Genomic DNA, 24,772 nt, shown 5'->3' with positions numbered 1-24,772 from the left:
GATAATCCTCAGTTGAACTGAAGATTTAAACAAATTTTAAGTAACTTTTTTTCTCACTCATCAGCATGGCAGAGCAACAAAGCACTGCATAATTAATATTTAACATCCCAGGATGCGTTTTACTTCTGGTTTGTACAGTTTATTTGGTATTGTAATGAAATTTTCCCATGAGGCAGTGGACTAAGGTTTCTAAGAGCAGAGCTCCAGAGTCAGGCAGTTCCGTCAAAGGATCATGGACAAATCACGTGGGCCCTCTATGCCCAAGTTTTTTTTTATCTCTAAAAGAGGAATATACGTGTATATTCACAGTTTCTAAGAATTAGGAGGTGGGTATCTTTGGGGATGGGGGTGGCATTACCCAGACTACCACACTGCCCAACATAGAGGGAGAGATTAATACAGGTTTCTGTAGTTAATTGACTTAATTACCATTTCTGCTAAGTGTGCTTATGTTTTAAATCTTAAAGGGAATAAAAAATTCTGCCAAAACATTCCTTTTACTTTTTATTTCTAATACGTGGGTCCCCAACTAATCACCTGAACCTTACATTTGTGGAAGATATGAACGCACACTTGAGCAGTTGAGAAATAGAGAAATATGTGATTTCAGTTGCCAGCTCAATCTCTTCTTGTTAAGCCTTGAAAACTTGACATTTGAAAGAGAAAGACTGTGTAACAATTCCATTTTGTAAAACAGTCTTTTAATTTAGGAACACAGGATTTTACAAGTTTCCAAACGTCCTCTAATCAAGCTTTAAAATAGGGCGTCAAACATTAAAAATGTGGTTCCGTGGAAAGGGCAGTGACAAGGATTTTCCAATTCTTCCCATGCTCTTTGAGAAACGAATTAAACAAAAACACAAACGATGGTCGTTCTGAGTCAAAACAGTTCCAATGGCTTCAACACATCACTGTACAAAAATGAGCCACTGCTTACTGAAATCCCGCCTCCTAGCAGCACCTCCAGGCCCTCTTGCTCATGCAAAAATCTGTAATATTAATCAGCGATGGCTTTACAAAGGTTGGAGCCAAACACAAAGAGCTCAGTGCTGGGGACATGTGACCTTCCCCCACGTTGTCCAGGTGACCCTGTGATTCCAGGTCCACCACCACCATGCGCCAGCTTTCCTGCTTCCCTGCTCGTGCACTGCTGATGTCCCGTGTGCTTCATGAACGTCTGCACACCACAAATTGGTTCCAAGCAGCTTGATATGTTGCCATGGGTTCAACAACCCTTTATTGAAAACCGTGGTGGCGAGCATATTCAGAATTTTTGAATTTTAGAGAGGAAACGCAGAGTAAATACCATACATGAAGTTTAACAGCCCAGCCCCTGTGTACCTGAGTCAGTGTCCCTTAATATTTCAGTAGTCAAATATTTAAATGTTCTCATCAAGCAGAACAAACTGAGATGATTAAAAAACAAAAAAAACTTTCCCATCAATTCAGTTCAGCGTTTGCTGCCAAATTGGTTTTAGAACTAAACTTGCTATAAAGGATTCAGTATTCAGAGCCCTTTTGGACTTTAGAATTGCAGGAAATGGATGATGGACCTCTATTACGAGCTGGTGGGTTGTTTATGGTTTCGTTCTGTTTTCAATTTTTCTGTTGTTTATCAGCCAAATGGAAGCTCACTGACATCTCGAAACTCACAGAACCATGGATTAGAACAGAGGACTGAGTTGGGGTGAGGCAGTGTGTCCTCTTCATTTTATCAACAGGGAAACAGGAGCCCAAAGAATAGAAATGGTTCAGCGAGGCTGTAGACGGGTGTAGACTGGATACTCAGTCTTTGAGGTCAGGCAGACCCAGGCTGAACTAGGCCGGAACTAAAGCTGTGATCTTGGCAAATTCACACCCAGCCTTACATCCAGGTTACCATGATTCCCTCTACTTAGAGAAGGCCCTCACTCACAGAGCCGTTAGGAGAGTCCATCAGCAAACGCAGGTGCAATGCAGGCACAGTGAGTTGCTCATACTACAGGCTCAATAAAAGGCAACCATTCCTACCCTTAGAGTAATTTTTATGATTGCTATTGAACTAATTCAACTAAATTCAGTCAATGTTTACTGAATTCCTCCCTGCAAGATCACAGTGGTGACCAAGGCAGAATCATATCCCATTACACTGTAAGCAATTTGCAATTCGGGGGATTGTCTTATATCTATGTACTGAGCACAGTCCTTGACACGCAATAGACGTGTAAAACACATTTCTTGAACTGAATTCACTCAAGGTGCTTATAGTCTAAGAGGGAATATAATAACAAGAGTGAAGAATGTGAGAAATACCCTAAGCGTTTTATAAAGTGCTATGGAAATAGGAAAAAAAAAGAAAAAAAAAATCTCTACTGTCTTGGCATTGGGTATCTCTAAAGAAGAGGAAACATCTGTGCTCGGCCTTCACAAGACAGTAAGTGCATAGGTGAGAGTTAAGGAAAGGCCATTCCAGGCAGGAGAAAGAGCTTAATTTCGACCAAAGTGGAAAATTGTGCAGTATGTTTAGTAAGTGGTGGGTTATGAGTTCTGGGAATTGCATGGGTCGTGCACATGACAGAATTTTTTCAGCCTGTGATGAGTCAGGGGTGACATAAGACTAAGTCAAATAAAACCCAGAATGATATATGAAGGAGTGTAGACTGTATGTTGAGGCTTGGGGTTACTTAAAAACAAAAACAAAAATTATCTTGCTTTGTTTCTGGCAGGAGATGACGCAAGCCAAAGGACTTAGGCCAAGCTTTAGGAAAGTTGCTGTGGTAGCATTCTGTACAAAGGATTAAAGGACAAAGAAAGAGAATGAAAGCAGGTAGACCTATCAAGGTATATCAAAAGGTCCTTGACAAAAATGATAAACACCTCAACTAGGGCAGGGGCAAAGAAGACGGCTAGGAGGGGAGAAGTTAAAGAGACATAAGTAGACTGGATCCTATTTGGCAACCAATAGACATAGGAAGCAAACGAAAGAGAAGATTCAAAGATTACTCTTAGATTTTAGACCTCAGAGGTATGATGGTGCCAAAGAGAAGAAAGGGTACAGAGGATGGATTAGGAAGGTGGGAGATTGTGCGCTCAAGACCTGCTAACCTTGTGTCGTTGCAATTTGGGGGAGGCTACTCTCAGGCCACAGGCTACCTGTGAGTTCATGAGTTGCAGTTCCATGTCACAATGTAGAGATGACCCCACTGGACAGAAAAGGTGCATTGTAAGTGAACAAGTCTATCAAGAAATTTTTATCACAGGTTATTCTTACTATGCACAAAATCAGATCATTTACTCAAAAGTAGTGATTTGGTATCTGTAAAGCCTCTTTGGGCTGGAAAGATGCTGAGACAAACAAGTGCCTTCACTCAGGTTCCTACAAGTACCCTCCTTGTACTTGTGAGACCCTGAGAGGGATGCCTCCCTAAATTTTGCACCTTAGGCACGTCTCTTCCCTCATCTCATCCTAACTCTAGGTATAGAGTGACATCCTTTCCAGGACAAAATAGCAATAAAGGTGTTTTGTTTTTTGTTTTTTGTTTTTGTTTTGTTTTTATGAAGAAACCATAATGTTGTAGAGCAGGGGTCAAAAACCATTCCTATAAAGAACCAGATAGTAAATATTTCAGGCTTTGCAGGTCATACGCTCTCTGCCTCCGACTATTCAATTCTGCCATTATAATGGGAAGGCAGCCATAGACAACATGTAATGATTAGGAATGACACGTTTCAATAAAACTTTATTTACAAAAATAGGTGGCAGGCCAAAGTTGGCCCTTAGGTCATAGTTTGCCAACCCTATTGAGTGGAAGGAAGTAGTCAAACTTTAGGTTTAACTTCCAGAGCCACAGTTTACAAAATATCTGGATTTGGACATGCACCTCTGTAAAATGTGATAATTATATCTTTTAGAAAATGTAGGTAATATGCCTCATAGATAGCAGTCTTTCAAAGAGGTCAGTAATCTTTTTAATTACAAGGCATAATACAAATAGTAATAGCTAACACTTATTGAATTATTCTATCATATACCAGCTAATGTGTAAAGACTTTACAAAGATTGTTTTATTTAATCTTCCAACAACTCTCTGAAGTAGGAAGTATTACAGTATCCTTTTCCACTTGTGGGTAAACTAGGCACCAAGAGATGCCCAGGAGATGCTTACACAGATAGTAAGTGATGTAGCTGGCATCTAACCCCAAGTAAGTAGACTCTAGGTGCCTTGGTGCTAACCTCTCTGCATTTAACTAGCTCCATTAATTCAGCTCCTATTGACAGGCTCAGAATCATCTCAGTTCTCCAGGCTTTTCATAACTCATCACAGTGCAACACAACTGAAAATAATTTATACACAACTTTTGGAAATTCACTTTTAGGTTAACAGTCAAATAACATCTTATACAAATAAAACACTTATTCTAACCCTCTTCCTGCCCATCGATCTGTCCTCTCCCAACAAAAATCTCCAGTTAAGAGAAACCAGAATATCACTGAGAAAGCTAATGCAAACCCATTTCAAAAAATTTATCCCATAATCACTCTAAAAAACTTGCAATTTCAAAGCTACATTGCAGACTAGCATACTGGATTAATTATGCCAGGCCGCAGCAATAACCTTGAATTAAAGCTGCAACCTTCTATCTTTTAAGAAACACTTGCCTTTTTGGTTGATGAAACCTGTCGTCCCATCAGGTAACAGACGTGACCAGGAAAGAGAGAAGTGGTAATGAGTCAATCCAAGCTGTTTGATACATTTCAAATCTTCCTCCCACAGAGTGTAGCTGCCACAAGCTACATCGCCAGTCTGGTTCTTGAAAACTCTCCCTCCTCCCTGATGGGTGAATGTGTCCCAGACACTAGGGCCTTTTCCATCTGCATCCCAGCCTCCTGAGAAAAAGCAGAAAATGAAACAGTTACACTCTTGACATCAAGAGGCCTATGTAGAATGTAAATATTTGTCGCCAAAAGCACATACCTCATTAACTCAATGTACCGTATTTATAACTTTAAAATGTGCCTTTAAAATAACATGCATGAGTAGGGTTATGTGTTTAGCCGTCCTTGATCCCTGAAGCTGACTAGTAGCAAATGAAAAATTATTGTATGGTGCTGCCATGTAGCAGGATTTCATGGCTCATTATCTGAAGATCTCCTGGCTGGGAAACAGAGGCAGGACCCGCTGATGAATGTCTGAGCTGAAAACAGCTCCTTGTGACCATTTCTCTCGGCCCTGACTGACAGGCCTTGTTCTTGAGGTACACGCCCAAGTCTCAGAACCTTATCAAGGCCTTCTACCCTGGACTCCTATTCTCCTGTTATTTACTAATGGAGCCAGTGATGACCCAGTCAATTATCTGTGGGTAAAGTGCTAGTTCCCACCATTGCTGAGAGGATATTAGTGTCCTGCATTCATTCCTTCATAATGTTATGTGTCAGGCACCATACTGAGCACAGAGGACACCAGCGTGAACTCTGCATGCTTCCTGTCTGTGGGGAATTTAGCGATAGGCAATTGCAAAACTGCTGAAGTAAAGGCCTTTGCAAGAACACCAGGAGGGGCCTTTATCCAGCTGTGGACGAGAGTCAGAGGTCTCTTGGAGAAGTGACTTCTAGACTGAAACCTAAAGGAAAAGTTGGATCATCAAGGTGAATCGCTTGGAAGTAAGAATAGGAGGAAAAGAGTAAAGAAGAGCTAGGATTCCACTAACTCTAGAGGGAAGAGAGAGTGGTGCCCATGAGAGGAACAGCAAGTAAAGGTTCCGTTAGATTTGGAATATCTGTTCACATACAAATTTTGTTTAAAGAGGTAACTAGAATCCATTTTATGACATAAAGGATTAATTTGTTTAAAGCTCATGACTCTCTAATTCCACTTCTAGGTGTATACTCTGGAGAAACACTCATATAGTTTCACAAAGAATATATATGAGATTATTGAGGCAGAGAAATCTATAATAGCAAAATCCTGGAAACGACTTATATCCTATCAACGGCAAAACAGATAATTAATTTAAGGTGTGTCCACAGAAAGGAAACATGAATCCACAGTTAAAATGAATGAATCTGAGCACAGATGACCCTCCGCTATGGGCTGAATGTTTGTGTCCCCCAAAATTTGTATGCTGACATCCTAATGCCCAAAGTGATGGTATTAGGAGGACGGCCTTTGGGAGATGCTTGGATCATGAGACTAGAGCCCTCCTGAATGACATTAGTGCTCTTATAAAAGAGACCGCACAGAGATCCCCAACCCCTCTACCATGTGAGGACACAACAAGTCGGTGAAGCGAAGCAGACCTCTCACCCAGACATGCTAGCAATCAGCTCTCGAACATCCAGCCCTCAGAACTGTGAGTAATAAATGTCTGTGGTGTGTAAGCCACCCAGTTTATGGAGTTTTATTATAGCAGCCGGAATGCACGAAGATACCTTCAAAATTAAAATGTGAAACAGCAACAACAACGTCAAGGTTAAAAAGAATGGATATAGGAACGAGTGAGTTCAGAAGATTTTCAGGGCAATGAAACTCTTCCGTATGATACTGTAACGGTGGATACATGTCATTATAAATTTGTCAAAACCATAAATGTTAACTTTAGTTAATGATGTACCAATATTCTTCTATCAGTTATAACAAATGCCCTACACTAATGCAAGGTGTTAATAATAGTAAGGGGAAATTGGGAGAATGGGTTATTTGATAACTCTCTGTACTTTCTGCTCAATTTGTCTGTAAACCTAAAATGGTTCTACGATAATAGCCTTTAGTGTACTAATTAAAATATATATATGTATATATATATATATATATATATATATATACATATATATTATATGTTTATCATGTTTTGTATATTTAAAAATATGTACAATAATCCACGTATTTTCTGAACATATAAACCTGAGGTAAACATGCAGTAACATGCCTTGGAATTATAAAATTAGACTAGTGGTGACATTTAATTTCCAGAGCCCACACAATCAACCATTATAGCACATGGGAAAAAACTAAATAAATCAAAAAGAAGGCAAGAAAATCAGAAAGAAAAAAAACGTAAATGGTAGGACAAGATATAAATTATCACTTATAACAATACGAGTCAATGGACTACAATCTCCAGATGAAAGAGAAATATCGTCAGACTAGATTTTTTAAAAAGTTCAGTGATATGCTGTCTACCCATTCACTTAAGACATAAGAATATCGAACAATTGAAAGTCAAAATATGGATAAAAGATATCACTGCCTACTACTCCCCCCCCAAAAAAAAGCAAAAGACTTCAAGGGGAAATTACAGAAGTTAATGTGGGTAAGTACATGACGATGACACTGTCTGACATGTGAACGTACTTAAGAATCTGGTTTCAAATTTGTGAAGCAAAATTGACACAACCGAAAAGCAACATTGACAAACCCACCTCATAACAGGAGATTTTAATTAATGTGAGTTCTAACAAACATGTGAAAAACAACAAATACTTTTCTTTCTTTTCAGAGTGAAAAATAAACAAAAAACTTCTGCCTTTAAAAACGACAAAAACAAACAAACAAAAAAACCCTTTTCTCCTGCACAAATTATTCCAGAAAATAAAGAATTCATCAGTTCTTTTTATGTGACTAGAATAACCTTGATACCAAAACCTCTGTCAGAATCTGAGAAAAAAGAGAATTAGGAGGGCAGATATCATTAACAAGGTGATCTAACTGATATAAACAATGACAGTACACAATAATGAATATCACAATTGCAGAATATACTCCATTTTTTAAAGGAGACAAAAACATTATAAATGTTGAGTACATAAAGCCTCCATAAATTTCAAAAGGTTGGAGAAACGCAGATGACAATCGATAATAAATCATGTTAGAGTTCAATATCTAAAGAATATTAGAAATCCCCAAGGTTCAGAAATCTGTAAAGGTACCTCTGAATAACTTAAGGGTTAAAGAAGGCATAATAAGTTACCAGAAAATATTAGAAACTAAATTAAAACAAATAAATATGAAAACATTGTGGCAGCTAGTGTAAGTGAAATTTGCAGAGAAAGCTTTAATGCATGTACTAGAAAAGAAGCAAAGCTCAGAGTTAATGAGCCAAGTATTTCACATAAAGGTTTTAAACAAGAAAGAGGAAAAGGAGGAGAACAAAGAAGAAAGGAGGAGAAAGAGAAGAACAAGGAAGAAAACAGAAGGTGACACAGAAAAATAGGAGAAAAAAATAAGGTAAGATCAGAAATCAGAAAATAGAAAACAAACCAGGATAGAGAGGATTACCAGAAGCAAAGGGTAGTTTTCTAACAAAATAGAAAAAAACCTGCAAAATAAATTTTTTAAATGAGAGAAAAAATTTAAAGTAGGTATTAGTAATACGAAAGGAAACATAGCTACAGAAATTGCAGATTACACTGATGAAAGAGTACATTATTTTTAAAACTTTATAAAAACACGTTCAGAATGTTATATGGAGATGAGAAACTCTAGGAAATTAAAACATCAAAATTGGCTCAAGAAAAAGTAAAACAACTTGAAAGTTCTTTTAACTATTTAAAAATTAATCAATAGTTAAAATGTTTCACAAAGACAATGCCGTGCAAATTGATTCTACAATTGACTTCTATTAAACATTTTTTAAACAAAACCTCTACTCTTGCACAAGTTATTCCAGAAAATAAAAAAGAATTTCTCAACTCCTTTTATGTGGCTAAAATGGCCTTAATTCCCAAAACAGAAAATGGCCCTACCAAAAAAAAAGAATTATAAACCAATATCACTCATAAACATAGATGCAAAAGTAAGCAGAGACATGGAAAATTTGGGGGAAAAAAGTCTAAATTGAACTTCAAGAGTAAAAAACTGCAGTGCCTGAGATGAAAAATACACTAGGTGGGATTAATAGTAGATTAGAAGATTAAACATTGCCAAAGAAAAGATTAGTGTACTCGAAGACATAGCAATAGAAACTCTCTAAAGTGAAACATAGAAGAAAAAAAAAAACCTCAAAATATAAATAGAAGACGTATGGGGCATCTTTCGTCAGCTTAATATACATGTAATCAGAATCTCCAAGGGACAAAAAAGGAAGGGCACAGAAAAAATACCTGAAGAAATAACAGTTGAAATTCTTTTTAATGTGATGAAAAATATAAACCCAAAAATCAATGAACCCTAAGTAGAAAATAGATTAAAAAACCATGTCAAAGCACATAAATTGCTCAAAATGATGATAAGAAAAATCTTAAAAGCTTCTAGAGGAAAAAGACATCATGTCTAGACTCACAGGGGTGTCCAAACTTTTTTCAACATTTTTCACCAAGGGCCATATGCAGTAAAATACACAAACAGCCGGGCCACTCACTTGAGGTGAAGTACGTATTGCCTAGCCTGGTTTATTTAAGTAAACTAAATATATTTTTGGAATTTGCTGCGTGCCAATTAAAAATGGATTGTGGGCCGCAGTTGGCCCGTGAGCTGCAGTTTGGACACCCCTGGTCTAGAGGAACAAAGATAATAATAAAGTAGATGTGTTGTCAAAAAGAATGCAAGCAAGGAAACAGTGAACTAACATCTTTAAAATAATGAAAGGGGAAAAAAGTGTGTCCAACTATAATTCTATACCCAGTAAAATATATTTCAAACATGAAGGCTAAAGACTTTTTTACACATACAAACGCTCAAAGAATTCATCACCAACAAACCCTCACTATAATAAATTAAAGAAAGTCATTCAGGCAGATGACAATGTACCGTGTTTCCTGAAAATAAGACCTACCCTGAAAATAAGCCCCAGTTAAGATCATCAGACATACGGATGCATTTAGTACGTTATAACGATGTTCCAGAAGAAGATGACGTGACTGTATTTGAATAAACATAGATACAAGAAACTCACTTTAAATATAAAGACAAAAGAAGGTTAAAACTGACGGTTTGAAAAAGATGTACCATGCTAACACTAATCAAAGAAAACTGGAATAGCTATGTTAATACCAGAGTAGATTTCAGAGCAAAAATATTACCAGGTATAAAGAAAGTTCATTTCATTATATTACAGGGGTCAATTTATCAAGAGGACTTACAATCTTAAGTGTTTATGTACCTAGTAACAGAGATTCAAAATACGTGAAGCAAAAACTGATAGAAACTGCAAAAAACAGACAAAGCCACAATTATATTTGGATATTTTAATTAAAAAACAACAACAAGACTATCGAAACAGGGACCAAAAATGTGAATAGTTCCTTCACAGAAGGAGAAACACTTCTAGCAAACATTTTTTAAAATGTAAGCGATCATTAAAAATCTGGGAAATGCAAATGAAAACCACAATGAGTTACCTACCATTCTACACCCACACAATTGGCATAAATTTAAAAGTTGGGCAATATCAAGCATTAGGGAGATTACTGCATGACAGGAATGTTTATACACTGCTGGTAGGAGAGCAACATGGAAATAGCTAGTAAAGTTGAAGAAGCACATATACCAAAATCCAGTTATTCACGTACCACCTGTACCGTTTCTACAAATGTAGACCAGGAGACACATATAGCCATGATTGCAAGAATAACGAAAGCAATAACAAAACCTACACTGGAAACTGCCTAAATTTCCTTTGTCAGGACAATGAATCAAGGAAAAAAATAAATGAACTATAGAATAGTCATATAATGAAAGACTATACAGGAGTAAGAATGAATAAACCACACCTATACAGATCAATATAAATAAATCTCTCAAATGTTAATACTGAGAAGGAAGAAGCAAGTTGCAAAAAGTGTACACAATATATTTCCATTTATATAATGTTCAAAACATGTAAAATTATATAATAATTTGTTTAGCTGTACATTCTCATGTGTTGAAACCATATGAAAAGCAGAGACTTGATAAATGCAATATTCATACCTTTGGGAAGAGAGGTAAGGAGAACATACTGGAGAGGGGTTCCAGAAATATGGTGATTATGTGGATATTCTTTTTATTTTATACTATGCACAAATTATAATTGTTATTTTATCAATTTTTATATTTCATTGTTTATATTATAGTAAACACAATTGTTAGTTCTCTCTCAGTCCTATTCCAAAAACTTACATAAACCACCTCATTCTTTCCCTTACAATAACCCTTCAAAGATGTACCATTAGTATTACTACGTAATAAGAACAAAAGGAAACTAAGACATGAAGACTGAGTAACTTTCCCAAGATCACATATCACGTAGCTAATCACTGAATATGATACACGAGTCGTACCTTTATTGATATCAATAGATTAAACTCTATTAAGTCTATTATGGACAACAACTTAGGTGAGTCTTGGACTGAATGAAATCTTTCTTTGTGAATTAATGTTTCACTCTGCGTTGATACATTTCACACATAATTATTGCCTATCCACTTTCCTTTGAAGATGTCACAATCTAGTTGACATCAGAGAAATAAATTCTTAGACCACATTCAGATAACACTTACATGAAGATCATGTACAAATACTACGGGAGAATCAAGAAGCAAGCATTTAAGAGTTACTTCTGTCATTGGAAGTCAGATAGGCTTGCCCAAGAGAAAACATTCTGAGGCAAGTGTTGAAAGAGAAGTAAGAATTCTCACAGTGGACCTGACAAGGGGAATAGCAAGCGTGGAACTCGGTGGCAATGAGAGGGTGAGCTGCACAAAGAAGGCACCGTGGCACAAAGGCCAGCTGGCAGGTGGTTGCAGTATTTTGGGCAAGAAATGATAAGCTCCCGTTTTTTTGTGTGTGGTGTTTTTTTTTAGTAATTTGGAAGAAAATAAAATTCTCTGAATTCTCACCATACTAGGATATAGCAGGGATTCCCACAAAAATGTACAATGTTGATATTACCTACAAACCTAAAGATCAATCAACTGAGCCGAAGCAAAGGCCTAGTTACAGACACAGCAGATGGTATGTGCTCAACAAGTATTAGTTTTCTCCTCTTCTAGACGCAATGCCTGCTCTGGATATCAGAGTGCACATGGAGGCAATACTCAAAATATTTGCAAACTTGCCCACGATGAAGAATCAAGGGTCTGGGCTTGTATGCTTTGGTCTGCAGGGCCCGCAGCTCCTGATTTAGAAGCCATTGTGACAAATGGTGTCATGGCACTTTCACTTCAGCTGTGATCGTCTCCCTGGAGAGGACACAGACCTACACAGACCTCAGTCCTCTGTACACAGGAATTTATGTCAAGTGAAAAAGAAATAAATAAGTGTGTGTATACTGTTCCTTCAAAACCCAAAAATGACATTTTACCACATCACCTCTTTTTAGTAGCATTTTCCAGCTCCCCAGCACCATCACACCCTCCTCGGTGTGCCCACTATTCAAGTAACACAGAGCGTTAGTTACCTTTTTTTTAATTAAATTTATTGGGGTGACAATTGTTAGTAAAATTACATAGATTTCAGGTGTACAATTCTGTATTACATCATCTATAAATCCCATTGTGTGTTCATCACCCAGAGTCAGTTCTCCTTCCATCACCATATATTCGATCCCCCTTAGAGTTACCTTTAAAAATATCTTTTGCCTCCTTCACACTTAGAGCTCTGCCAAGGCAGGGTCCAAGCTTCACTCACTTATCTGTGTCTTCCCATTACCGTGGGAATAGTACATGCTGACCAAAATCCTTGTTCTGTGGTGTGTTAACACAAAATAAGAATAATAGTGTTTGCTGTCTCATTGCTTCACAGCAAGATGCACAAGTTATATTCATGCTTGTGAGTTATTGCAAATTCTTTATTTGAAAGATGAGATGTGGCTAAAAAGTCAAGTAATGGCCATTTGTAAGTTATGACTGAGTGTGCTTTCAGATGAACATATTTGTTTATTTTTACAACTGACATTCATTAAGTGCATTAGACATAACTATTCTATGTGAAACTTTGAGGTTGTGGTGAACAAAAATACTCTGATCTAGAAGCAGTCCTCTATATTCAAAGCTAATCCAGAAGAGAAAAGGACCCCAAAGTGACAAGAAAAAATCACCATACTGCATGGAAACACATTTCACTATCGTATCACCAGGGGATGGAGAGCTCCAGAAGGGGTGTCTCCAAAGGAAAAAACAAACAAAACAATAAAGCATCTGATGTACCTGAACATGTCAAGGAGCAATTACGTTTCTGGCAGACAGTGTGGGGATGCATTAGTGAAAGAATTTAGAAGAGGAGGCCAATAGCAACAGACAATTATTAACTCTCAAACAAAACAAACACTGTACAAGGAAAAAAAAAAAGGCTGTTAGGTGGCTCCGTCGTGCACAATATTTACATAAAACAGCAATGTAAAAACTGAGCAACAATTTAAACAACATTTGTTAAATAACCAAATTGGAAAAATGGAGATGAGAAAGTTTGTTTTGTGAATATGATGCTGTAAGCAGGCTTTAAAAAAAAAAAAGCTCATCTTACATAATAGGAAGTTAATGTGTTATATGTTCACCTAGAACATCAAGTAATAGCTGTATATGCATGTTATTTAGAAACGCAGAAATAAATACTAGAAAATGATCATGAAAAGACTCGAAGGTGTTGGCTTTATAGAAAATAAATAAAAAGTAGAGAGGAGTGACATTAAAAAAAAAATCCTTTCTTTGTTGTTAGGTGTTATAACTCTTGCAACACTATTTGAGTTCTTCGACTATGCACATATGTTACTCAGATAAAATTTAAAATCAAGTTAGAAAAATGAAGATAACCACTAAAGAGAGAAACTATAGACCTAGGTCCCAACTAGTAAGTGCTGGTTCAAGGTCAGGAGTGGCATGACACCTGAAGGAGGACGTGGACAGGGGCGGCTGTGCTTTCGGTTGACCCACTGACTAAATATCGCTGCTGATATTTAGTGGCACGGCCAACAGCGAAGTCCTGCCAAGGTCAGAGCAGCTACACACAACCAAGAAATGGCCAGATCAAATGCCAACAGCACCTCTATGGGAAACACTGCACTAGATGGGAAAAAGAGTAAAGAAATGGTAGGACCAGGGGGACAGAAGGCGGGAGCAAAAGGAAACGATTGCACTGAAATATAAAATGATATGGCAGAATAAACTTAAACCATTGGTAATCATAAAAATCACACATCCATTAAATCATCCTATTTGAACAAAAGCAAAGGTTGACAAAAAATATTTATCATAAAAATACTGATAAAAATAGATGTAGTAATATTAATATTATATAACAATGAATAGAAATAAAAAGCATTGAATGGAACAAAATAATATTCTCATAGTAATAAAAGTTACAGTTCACCAGAACTATATCGTAACCAGGAGCTTCTTTGCATCTAAGAACACAGGTTTGAAATATATAAGAAAAAAACTGCCATGAATGCAGGGATATATTGAAAACCACACTAATACAGTGAGAGACTCGCTCAGAAACTGACACAAACAGAGATAATTTGATTAACAGATTATAAGCTTCTTCTCTTATGGATAGATATCTATGTATGACTTTATACATATAGGTATATATGTATGTATGCATGTGTGTATATATATGTATATACACTTATATATACAAATATATGCACACATATGATGAACATATACATGTGAAAGAGAGACAAATTGTTACTGAATAACAGAAAATTATTTTCAAACACTCTTAAAGTATTCACAAATATTACAATTCATGCAGACTACATTCTCTGACAATTAAACCAAAAAAATTAAAAAAGAGGAAAGAAGGAGGGAGAGAAAGAGGGAAGGATAAAAGGAAGGCAGGAAGGGAGGGCAGGAGGAAGGGAGAATTAACAACAAAATAAGCCGATCTAGCCACTTAGATTTATTTGTTTGTTTTTCTTTCTAACCAAATCTTGGAGTAAACAGAAAATAAAAGCAGAATGATTTTAAAGAAAGCTGTGTTACTACAATTACCTTAAGAAAAGGCAAAAACCTGAAAACAAACATCTTTAATGCAGCGAAACGCTTTAAAACAAGCTTTTCCTCAACAGAAGGAAGTGGAGGTTCATGGCTGGAGAGAGGAAATGACAAGCTGGAGGGGACAGTGTCACATGTCACATGCCTCTAGAATATTAGGATACGCCCCAGCAATGCGGAGGTCTCTGAAGAAGCCACAGACATGTCCATGAGAAAAAGAATCCGCTTGAAATATATGCCAGATGCTGTGAAACCACTTTAAGAGTTTTCCTTTTTATTACCTCACCTTCAACCAGATTACTCAGGTTCAACCCGGTTGGAAGTCTTGGTGAACAAGCGGCAGTAAGAGAAGCAGGGAAAGCAAAAAGATGGCCACACCCTCTCCTCCAATAGAGCTAAGAAAGGGACTTAACTCTAAGTCAGATTTGGAGTTTTAACTATTTTGTAGATTAATTATTTTAAGTACCCAAACTGTGTTTTGCAACTGAAAGTGGCCATATGTATCAGCCAGGGTCCTGGCAGGAAACAGATGGCGCTCAGACTGGGTAACTGAGGGGAGGTTCATAAAAGGACTGTTTACAGCAGTGTGAGCAGGGCTTGGGGAAAAGCAACAAGGGCTGGTGCAGTACCTCAGGGCTCGCACCAGCACAAGTCATTGGAGGATGGAAGCAGAATCGGTTTCCAGAACCTGAAGCGTGTAGCGGCTTGCTGAGAGCTGCCTGGCAGGAGAGGAGGTCTTTCCTAGAGGACCACAGCCAACCCACTGCAACCCAGCAGGGAGGGAACCAGAAGAACAAGTACTTGGGCTTCTCTCTCCTTCTACTTGCCTCTGCCGTCTCCTGCTAATGCTTCCCACTGATCAAGTCCAAACTAAAGCCAAACCAAAGCCAAAGGATAACGCTATCCATATAGGTCGGCCACTCAAGGCAAAGAGGCGGGAAAGGTGAAGAGCATATCTGGACGGGCAAATAGAAAAGATCTAGTACAAAATAAGACAACACCAACAGAGAAACAGAGGCCCCATGTGTGTTCTGCTAAAGGGAAGAACTGACTCCACCAACGGACAGGGGTAAACGAAGACAAAGTGCCCTGAGGTTCCTACTCGTGGACTGTACTGATATCATCTGTAAGAGAATGTGATTGTCATTCAAATCACCATTCAGTCCTTCAGAGAGGCGATTCATTCTTTTAGGAATAAAGAGTGAGAGGAAACACTTCATTCTGGTTCTGGGACTTGACGTCCTGGACGCCAACCCTGTACTTGTCCTGTCGTCTGTTTTCTGATGACCATGTCTTTCACTACAAAGAATTCTCAGCATCCTCCTTCACTGACTTCACTCCTGCTTAACGTATGCAGCTTTGTGCCTTACCTGCTTTTGCCTCTGCTATTCTGCTGCAATTATTCTTTGATCGTTCAATTAAGTCTCTTTGCATGCAGCCATTAATGCATGAGATCCCTCCACCTAAGGAAAGACACTTGTCTCTGTCTTTGAAGGAGTGCCTCTCCTTTTCATCCATCAGAGAACCACGTGAATCTAAGGTAGCTTCAGCTTGTGATTGCCACTATGCTGCTCTGAGCCTCATTCAAAAGGATGGAAAGTCTACTGGAAAAAACACGACAGCAGTAACAGCTATCATTGATGATTAAGCCCTTACAGTGGGGTGGGGACCTTGCCAAGCACTTTACATGCGTAGGGAAGGAAAAACGTTTTCTTTCACCGTCTCATCGTCCCTCACTGTGACTTAAAATGAAACTGACAAAGACAGGTTAACAAGAGAAAAGCATACAAAATGTATCTAAGTTTTACATGAGATGGGAGCCTTCATAAGGAAGTGAAGACCCAAGGAAAAAGTTAGTTAGACCTGTGTGTTTTATGCGAGGCTTGATGGAGAGGGAAGGGTCATGGAGCAATGTGATAGGTTAAGGAGTATGAGGTAAGTGTAGGAAGTTGGGGGACATTTAGCAAGGCTTGTTTATTCAGATCCTCCTCAGTGTCCCTCTGTTTTCAGCGCTAAGGATGCTTTCTTCTTCCAGGTATAGGGAAGGCACCTCTCACATGAGGGTTTTATAACCCGTTTCAGCGGAGAAAGGGGGGATGAAGGTCATCCCAAACTCCTTCAGCTTCCAAAGAGCCATATTTTGCAGTAGCATGCTCTGATTTGGAAAAGATCACGGAGCTGATAACTGATAAAGCTAAAACTGTCAGCTGTTGTAACCGAACAAAGACTGTACTCTTGCCTACATTCTATGGCCTTTCCTATATATTAATTTATCTCCACGCCTTACTATCTCTGTGACCTTCAGGAAGTCACTCAGTCCCTCTCTGTGCCTCATTTTCTTCATCTGCAAAATGAGAATGATAGTAACACCTGGGGTGTCCTACCTGGCAGAGTTGTGCTGAGAAAATTTACTGGATGCATCGCTGGAGTCAATGCACTTAAAACTGACTTGCTAGGAGGAAAAGTATAATGTTAATTAACAGGTTTCATACCTACTGCTCTAGGCTATCCTGTCACCCCTAAGAGATGTCAGAGTAAGGAGTCCTTTTAGGAAGCCAGCCTGTCTTCGTGGCCTCCTAGAGAACTGCAGTCCTGGTTCCCTTTTCTGGAGCGGCTGGCTGCATTGGCTCTCCAGGCCAGTGACCACCCAGACCCATTGGGTGTGCCCAGCGCATACTGCCCGCACGGCTCTGAGGTTCCTCCATGCCATTCTGCCCTTCAGCACCTTGAGAAGGGATTTCTCCTGGTCCAGGGCTTTGGGCCAGGAGGAAATGGCTCCTGGACAAAGTTCACTATCAAACTGTTCCCTGGGAGCAAGTATTTTCTCAGTGGCCTTTTATTCTGTTTTCCTTTAAAAGATAATAATAATAAAAATAATAAATTCTTTATTACGTAACTATGGGACAAGAGATCAAACATCAGTGCTTAAAATGGAAAAGGTGCCCTGCATTCAAACTGCTGTTGCCCAGAAATACACCCTTAACAACACTTAAATCCTTTAACTCTTTCCTGCCTCTAATACGTAACAATTACAAAGAGGATGCTATTGATCTCTTACTTCCTAGTGACATCAAGTGAGACATAAAATACCCCAAGAAACCTTGACTCCTGGGAATCTGCCTGGCTTGATTCCACAAGCAAATCAACCTAAGAATTTTATAAACACGAATTTGATTTTCATTCTTTTCTTACCAACCACGAATCACAGAGTCTGAGCAAAAAAAAAAGGGGGCTCCCTAAAAATATTCCATCAATTAGGCCAGGTAAATCAATTCTACTTGTTTGTTAAATTCAAATGTCTTATTTCAGTTAATTCCATTTTGATATATATGTTTTCTAGAATACCTATATCAACCTGGCATTCATGAAAATGGGCTAATGGCATCCCCTTTGGAAGAATGAAAACCACACTCTTCAGAGTCGGCTGGGTCCGTCTTCTGTCACCCCAGCCTGTACTTAGGGATCCTACAATACTGCAGACACTGAGCGATGATTCTGGGTTTTGAATCCTTGTTCCCATTTCCCAAGAGAAGTGAGAAGCACTGGGGGTAGGTAGACCTGGAGCGTCTACCTTCTGAAGAGAGGTGGGTCATATCCAGATATTCATATCCACCAACTAATGAGGGCGAATTCCTGACAACCTGTCTTAGCAGGAATGTAGATTTATTTTTTTATTTTTTTTCGTTCCTGTAATTTAAAAAAAAAATTCTAAAACTCCCACACACTAATTTACCCTGGGCAGCCTCGTTTCTTTAGTCTGTGTGCTCTTCTGTAAAAAGGGAATAATTCTATAGGAAGTATGTCAAATGTCTGGCATGGTGGCAAATAGTAGTTGTCTAAAAAAGGGTAGCTATTATTATTATTATTGGTGTTATTCTTGTCGTTCTCATGATAACAAGCTTTTCCTACATGCAATTTTTATGTTTTCAAATATCTCATTAGATTTGCTAGAGTGTATTTAGATCCGTGCAACATTCAAATGCATTGAATGACAGGCTATGTCATAAGACAACTCTGCTACAGCTTTCTGTCTTTTAGAAAAATTCTGCAGAAACAATGTATCATAGAAATTAAAAGCCAAACTTGAGGTATTATTGAGTGTAGTCCATGGCCTGAGGAGAGCAGAACTGTCCATCCTCCCGACCACAAGGTCTACACCTTGGTACTAACGAATCTCATAAATCTGTATGTGATCTAAGTTTTGTTATACCTGAAACGGTTAATTAGAAGAGGTAGGGGAATCCGAAATGTCATAGCAAGTTTCTCTTGGCCCACTGTCACGTTTCATGAATTCTTGTGCTGAATCCATTTGGACTAAGCAGTGACCTAATGCAAACAAATTGTTTCTGCGTCTCTTATCTCCTGTCACCTATTTACATCCCAATACATCTGCATTGTGTAGCTCTGTAAGATCCATTAAATCCTTGGAAAGGGTTTATCGCTAAATTAATTATTATTTTATTATTATTGTTATTTCTTTGAGGCTTAGATTTCTCACAATCAAGTGATAGAAAACTACTGTGCAGACAGTGAGTAAAATACTTTTTTAAGAAAGGGAGGGAAAGAAGTATAAAATACACAATTTCATCCTGGGAATTCTCAGAGCAACCCTGTGGGTGAGAGACAATAATTTCTTGTACGTTTTAGGTAAAGATATAATTTACATTTATTTGCAGACACGAAACTCTAAGAAAACATTATTTGCTGTCAACTCCTCTGGCTTTAAAAATATTTATAAGATTGAAACAGCTACCTGGAGGCAGACATTTCATTTCAATGTCATAGGTCAGGCACATTGGCTAACACCCCAGAGAATATTGATGTACCTTCAAAATTTAAAATAATGTTTATACCATTTATTTATTCATTCACATATAGAGCACCCATCCTGAAGTATCTGGGACACTGAACAAGGTTTACATAAATCTGACTGTTTTTTTCCTCTGGGCCATTTGGCTCACTCTGGTAGACCATAAATATTCAATAATACTTTACAATGACAAAGCATCTTTTATGCAAACATCTCTAAGCACATTATTCACCAATATTACAATCTCCTTTTTAACCTACTGGTAAAGTCACAGAAACTAATTGACTTTCTTCAAGGTCTCATTGCAAATTGTTTATTTTGTAGATAAGAGTCTGCGGGCCCTCATCCTTGCTATAACTAAAGGGAGAAACAAACAAACACATTTTTAGGTACTTAAGCTGATGACCTACACTAAATATTTCTAAATTGAATCTATTAGACAAAACGTCCTCCTTAAAGATGTTAAATGTGGTGATGCATCCAACTGCATTTTATAAAATTTTTTTCCAATGTGCCAAAGGCCAGTTACCATTTTCAGAGCCCCAAGAATGACCTATTTTAATTGAATCCTGTTACAAACACTTAAACTTTTACTCTTTAATCAAATCAAGTTTTTAAATGGAAATTAAAGTTGGAGCAGAAAAATAAAACTTTCCAGGGAAAGGTTTAGTTGAAGTAATAGCAAGGCTGTACCAAAATATTTAAATAAAGGGAAAATGTGAGGGAATTACACTGAGATTTGGGCACGTCTCAAACAGTTCAGGTCACCCAAGCAAAAGAATATATTTTGAATTCTTTATTTCACCTCTTCGCCCAAATATTAAAGGAATTCAAGTTAAATATAGAAAACTAATAAAATAGCAAAAAAAAGGGAAGATTTTTTTTTAAATCACAAGTTATGTCCATAATAAATTCTACATAAATCTGTAGAATTTACACACACACACACATGCACACACGTGCACACGCATGCACGCGTGCGCACTCACACACACACACACACACACACACACACACACACACACTACACCACAAACCCCCAACTTCAGGGAGTATAACTGACTTACAATTCCATCTGCTGAGCCCTGCAATCCATCATACGGGATGGAGTTTGCACTGAGGCCACATTTCCCCCTGCCGATTCCAGCCCAATGCGGAGTGTGGCAAACCCACTGTCACAAACCTGTAACCAGAAGCTGTGGGACAATTCTGACAGGCGATTTTGGATCAAAGACTCCCCAAAGACCTTGTGAACTTTCCTTTAAACTGTACTGCAGTCTAAATCCTTCAAACTTTCTCGTTTCCTCTCTCCTTCACTCACCACTTCTGCATCCCACCCTCTCCTAGCTGCCGCTCCAGTTTCTCTCATGGGCATTTCCCCTAATAAACTTGCATGTTCAATACCATCCTGGCATCTGATTCTCGGAGGACCCAGGCTAACACACCACCTGACGGCACTGATGGTGATGACAGTTCTGATGATGATGGGGGTGGTCCTAATGCCGGTGAGGATAGCCACGATAAGGACTAGTATTTACTGAGTTCTTTTTAAAAATGCCAGGCCCTGTGCTAAGAGATTGTCTACATTACTTCATGTGGGACTCCGAATAACCTCCAAAATGTTAATATTACTCACCTGAAGGAAGTCATTAAGAGTTTAAGTAACGAAACCAAGACCAATTGCTTGTGAAAGTCCAATTGGAATTCTTGTTTTTCCTAAGCCAATAAACCATAGAAGCACTGGTGCCAGTAACGACTACATTATATTACCACTCCGCATTCGTATTTTGCAGTATAATGGTCCAGTCCATTTTCTGGGTAGTTATTACATAGTTCTAATTACACTTAATCAATATCATAAGTTAGCCTTTTTGTAAAAAATTAACTTTTTACTTGAACTTTCTGATTCTGCAAAAATTTGCAATTATCTACTTCATGTTGTTATATAGGCCTGGTCCGATCATTCAAATATTGTTAGTAAACTTATTCAAATATCTTCCATATTTGTATCACAAATATGAAGAGCCAGTATATCAACTCTGTATAGTTGGAGGAATTTTTTCCAAGCCATTAAAACAAACAAAGGTCAAGCAAGTAAGTCAAAACCAAGTAACTTAGACAATAGGGACCACTAAAACATCTCAAATAACAATACGCAGTCTTCAATTTTAGAATTTATTGACACTATTAAATAGACGATTTAACAACAACCTAATGGTGCTTTTTTCCTAAACGAAACAATTGGTACAATGAAACGCACTTTAAAAGATTTATATCCCACGGCATCTTTCTAAGAAAGACACCAGCTTGGGACTTGCAGCAGTTTGCTAACTCAAGAGCAGAACTTTCTGATGACAGCAAATGCCATTTAGAATAATTTGAGGTTCATCTGATGCATAAACAAATTAACTTGCCTCGAGGTCCCCCAGAAATCACTGGGTCAGTCTTTAGTCTCGGCAGATTTCTGCTGATATCTCAAAACTCCCTAAATCTAAAGTTTTCTGGGCTTTTCATGTTAAAGACTAATTGTAGTAGCTACCAATACTTTCTACTGAATGCCAACTGGCAGAATAAAGGGGGGTTCCATCGGCAATGCTGCAAAAGAGCCTTCTTAAATAAATATGTGTTCTCATAAGAAGAGCACTCTTACTTTGCAAATATTACTGTAAGACAAGTTACCAACACATTACCTCCCAAACAAGTTGTTGCTCTCAAAGTCCCTCCTCCACGGGAAGGAAAACTACTGCTCTCATTCTCCTGACTCCTCAGCTTATCCCATCATTCACCTGCCACTTCTACTAGAACTTGGATAGGCTCTGAGCAATAATTGGGATGTAACATAGATGACAATGGCCTCCACTTCGTAGATGTTGGAAAGGCCCACTTTCTAACTTTCTCCAGTCCAGCACAGACTTTTAGCTCTAACTTTTACATGGACAAGAAACTGAATCCCTACATGTTTTCCTAGTCTCTAAAACCCAACACCTCTGCAACTCCTTCTGACTATTAGTACCTAGAACGCTAACCTCTCCCTTGGAACCACGTATTTTCTACACTATTCATTGTAGCCATGGGTTCCCCTTTGCCTTTTGTTCCTGTGTGTCTTCTACGCCTTATCACATTATGGCCCCACTCCGTCACTAATAAGTTATGAGACATTGATCATGTGACTCCATCTCTCTGGACTCTATAAAATAAGGAACACACATCAGTGTTGTAGAAACCATGGAGGGGAGTCAGAATTGCCATGTAGGGAAGAAGCAATAGGTCAAATAGGTACAAATCCTTCCTTCCCTTCAAACAGAGAAGCTCCATCTGTACCTGTGTTATCAGAGTTTTGTGTTAAGATTTTCCTTGAAAACCTAGTTCTGCTGCATTAAAAAAAAAGTTTTAAAACCATTGGACTGGAGGTTTCTAAAGTTCTTCCTAGTCGTTTCAATATTCTGAAAAGATGACTGTTCCACGTGGGCTGCTTCTGAGTCTTTTGAATTCCTCTCAGCATTGAATCCAGACTTTGCAACATTTGCTCCTCTTTTCGTGTACCTCTAACACCCTATTTCAAGCATTCTCTTCCATTATGACTGCTATCAACTATCAGCTATCAACGGGTGACTACCCGCAAATCCAACCTGAAATGGAGATACAAATTTCCAGTCACCTCCCAGGCATTTCCACTTACATACCCTAAGGGAACTGCAAACCCAAATTGAACCTAATCACACAAACTCCCACCCTGCTCCATCTCCAGGGTATTTTATGTCTATTCATAGCACCATCAGCCAGCTAGTTACCTAAACTGTAATCACAGGACTCATCTTCGTCTTCCTCCCATTTCCTTCATGCCCTACATTGTTTTCATAAACACACCCTCCTGGTTTTCCCTCACTGATGCCTCTTTGTGCTTTTTCTCTGCATTCTGCCCCTCCCCCCAAATGCAAATCTTCATCGTCATATGCCTCCTCCACGGCAATTGCCTAACAACTGTTCCCCAGCCTCCATGTCTCCTTCCTTCAATCCATCCTCCACACTGCAGTCCAAACTCTTATATACAGACCTGATCATATTACTCCCTTTGCTTAAGAATATTTTATGGCTAGCAAGAATCTATTGCACGTGACCCTAACACCGACTCCTTAGCCTAGTACCTTATGCACATTACAATGTGGACCTCTTCCATGAATACCTTGCCAGCTTCATGTCCTGACAGTCACCCCACCATCAGGAAACATAGCCTGTGGCAGGCTTTCTCCAAGCATGAGCCATCTACACCACACCCACACAGAGTACTCACAAAAGAGTGCCAATTCCTGGGTTCCATCTATAAATACTGCTATTACATAGCCTGGTATGAGCCTCCCCCCCTCAAATCTACATTTTAACAAGAACTTCTGGTGATTCTAATACATTCTAAAGTATTAGAATTCTAACCCATTGATCTACTGTCCTGCTGTGACTACACCCTTTCCCAAATACAATGTAAGTATTCATACTTTTGTGTCTTGGCTCAAAACATTTCCTCAGCTTATATGCCCTTCTCTGTCTTTCCCTGAAAACAAAACAAAACAAAACAAAAAAAACAAGCTTTTTCTAAAAGCCTAACTTCGATGCCCACACAATCCCCCAATTTTATTCTTGTATCCCCACCCCTCCCACCTGTGCTCTAGTAGCAGTCTGTCTGTCTACTGTTAAGAGTTGTCACTTTGTATCATAGTCATGTGTACGCCTGTCTCCCTCACTGGAATATTGGATTCAAACGATCATTTTATTTACCCTTTATACCTCTAGGCTCTAGTATCCACCGTAAATGAAGGCCTAATTGGGATTAGCTACACAGCAGTAATTCAAATAAATATTCATTCCATTTAATTTAATTATTAATTCATGCCAGAGAACCCAAGTCTCCAAACACATCACATAGGACAGACCTTTTCTGAAACTTCTTGCAAAATTTCTCTCCAACCAAGAGAAAAGTCATCATCTAACAGCAAAGCCAACTGTATCATAGTTTTAGTATGATTGTGCCTGGTCTTTATTTGTGCCATAGAAACTGTTATCAGGTGACCCTGGAA

At 38.4% G+C, this 24,772-nt stretch overlaps 1 protein-coding gene across 3 annotated transcripts in view; it reads right to left on the bottom strand.

The window, feature by feature from the left end:
* The window catches only part of LOC109453821 (cytosolic beta-glucosidase), a 409,360-nt gene that overhangs the window by 282,357 nt on the left and 102,231 nt on the right, over positions 1-24,772 (bottom strand). For all 3 annotated transcript variants that reach the window (XM_074321830.1, XM_074321838.1, XM_019743861.2), the window contains one exon: positions 4,640-4,867. In XM_074321830.1, coding sequence (XP_074177931.1) covers positions 4,640-4,867 — 228 coding nt within the window. The remainder of the gene's footprint in view (positions 1-4,639; positions 4,868-24,772) is intronic.

The sequence above is a fragment of the Rhinolophus sinicus genome, linkage group LG02 (assembly GCF_036562045.2).
Source record: "Rhinolophus sinicus isolate RSC01 linkage group LG02, ASM3656204v1, whole genome shotgun sequence".
In the NCBI taxonomy this organism is placed as follows: domain Eukaryota; kingdom Metazoa; phylum Chordata; class Mammalia; order Chiroptera; family Rhinolophidae; genus Rhinolophus; species Rhinolophus sinicus.
Note: the sequence above shows the minus strand (reverse complement) of the source record. Positions and strands in the feature narration are given on the sequence as shown.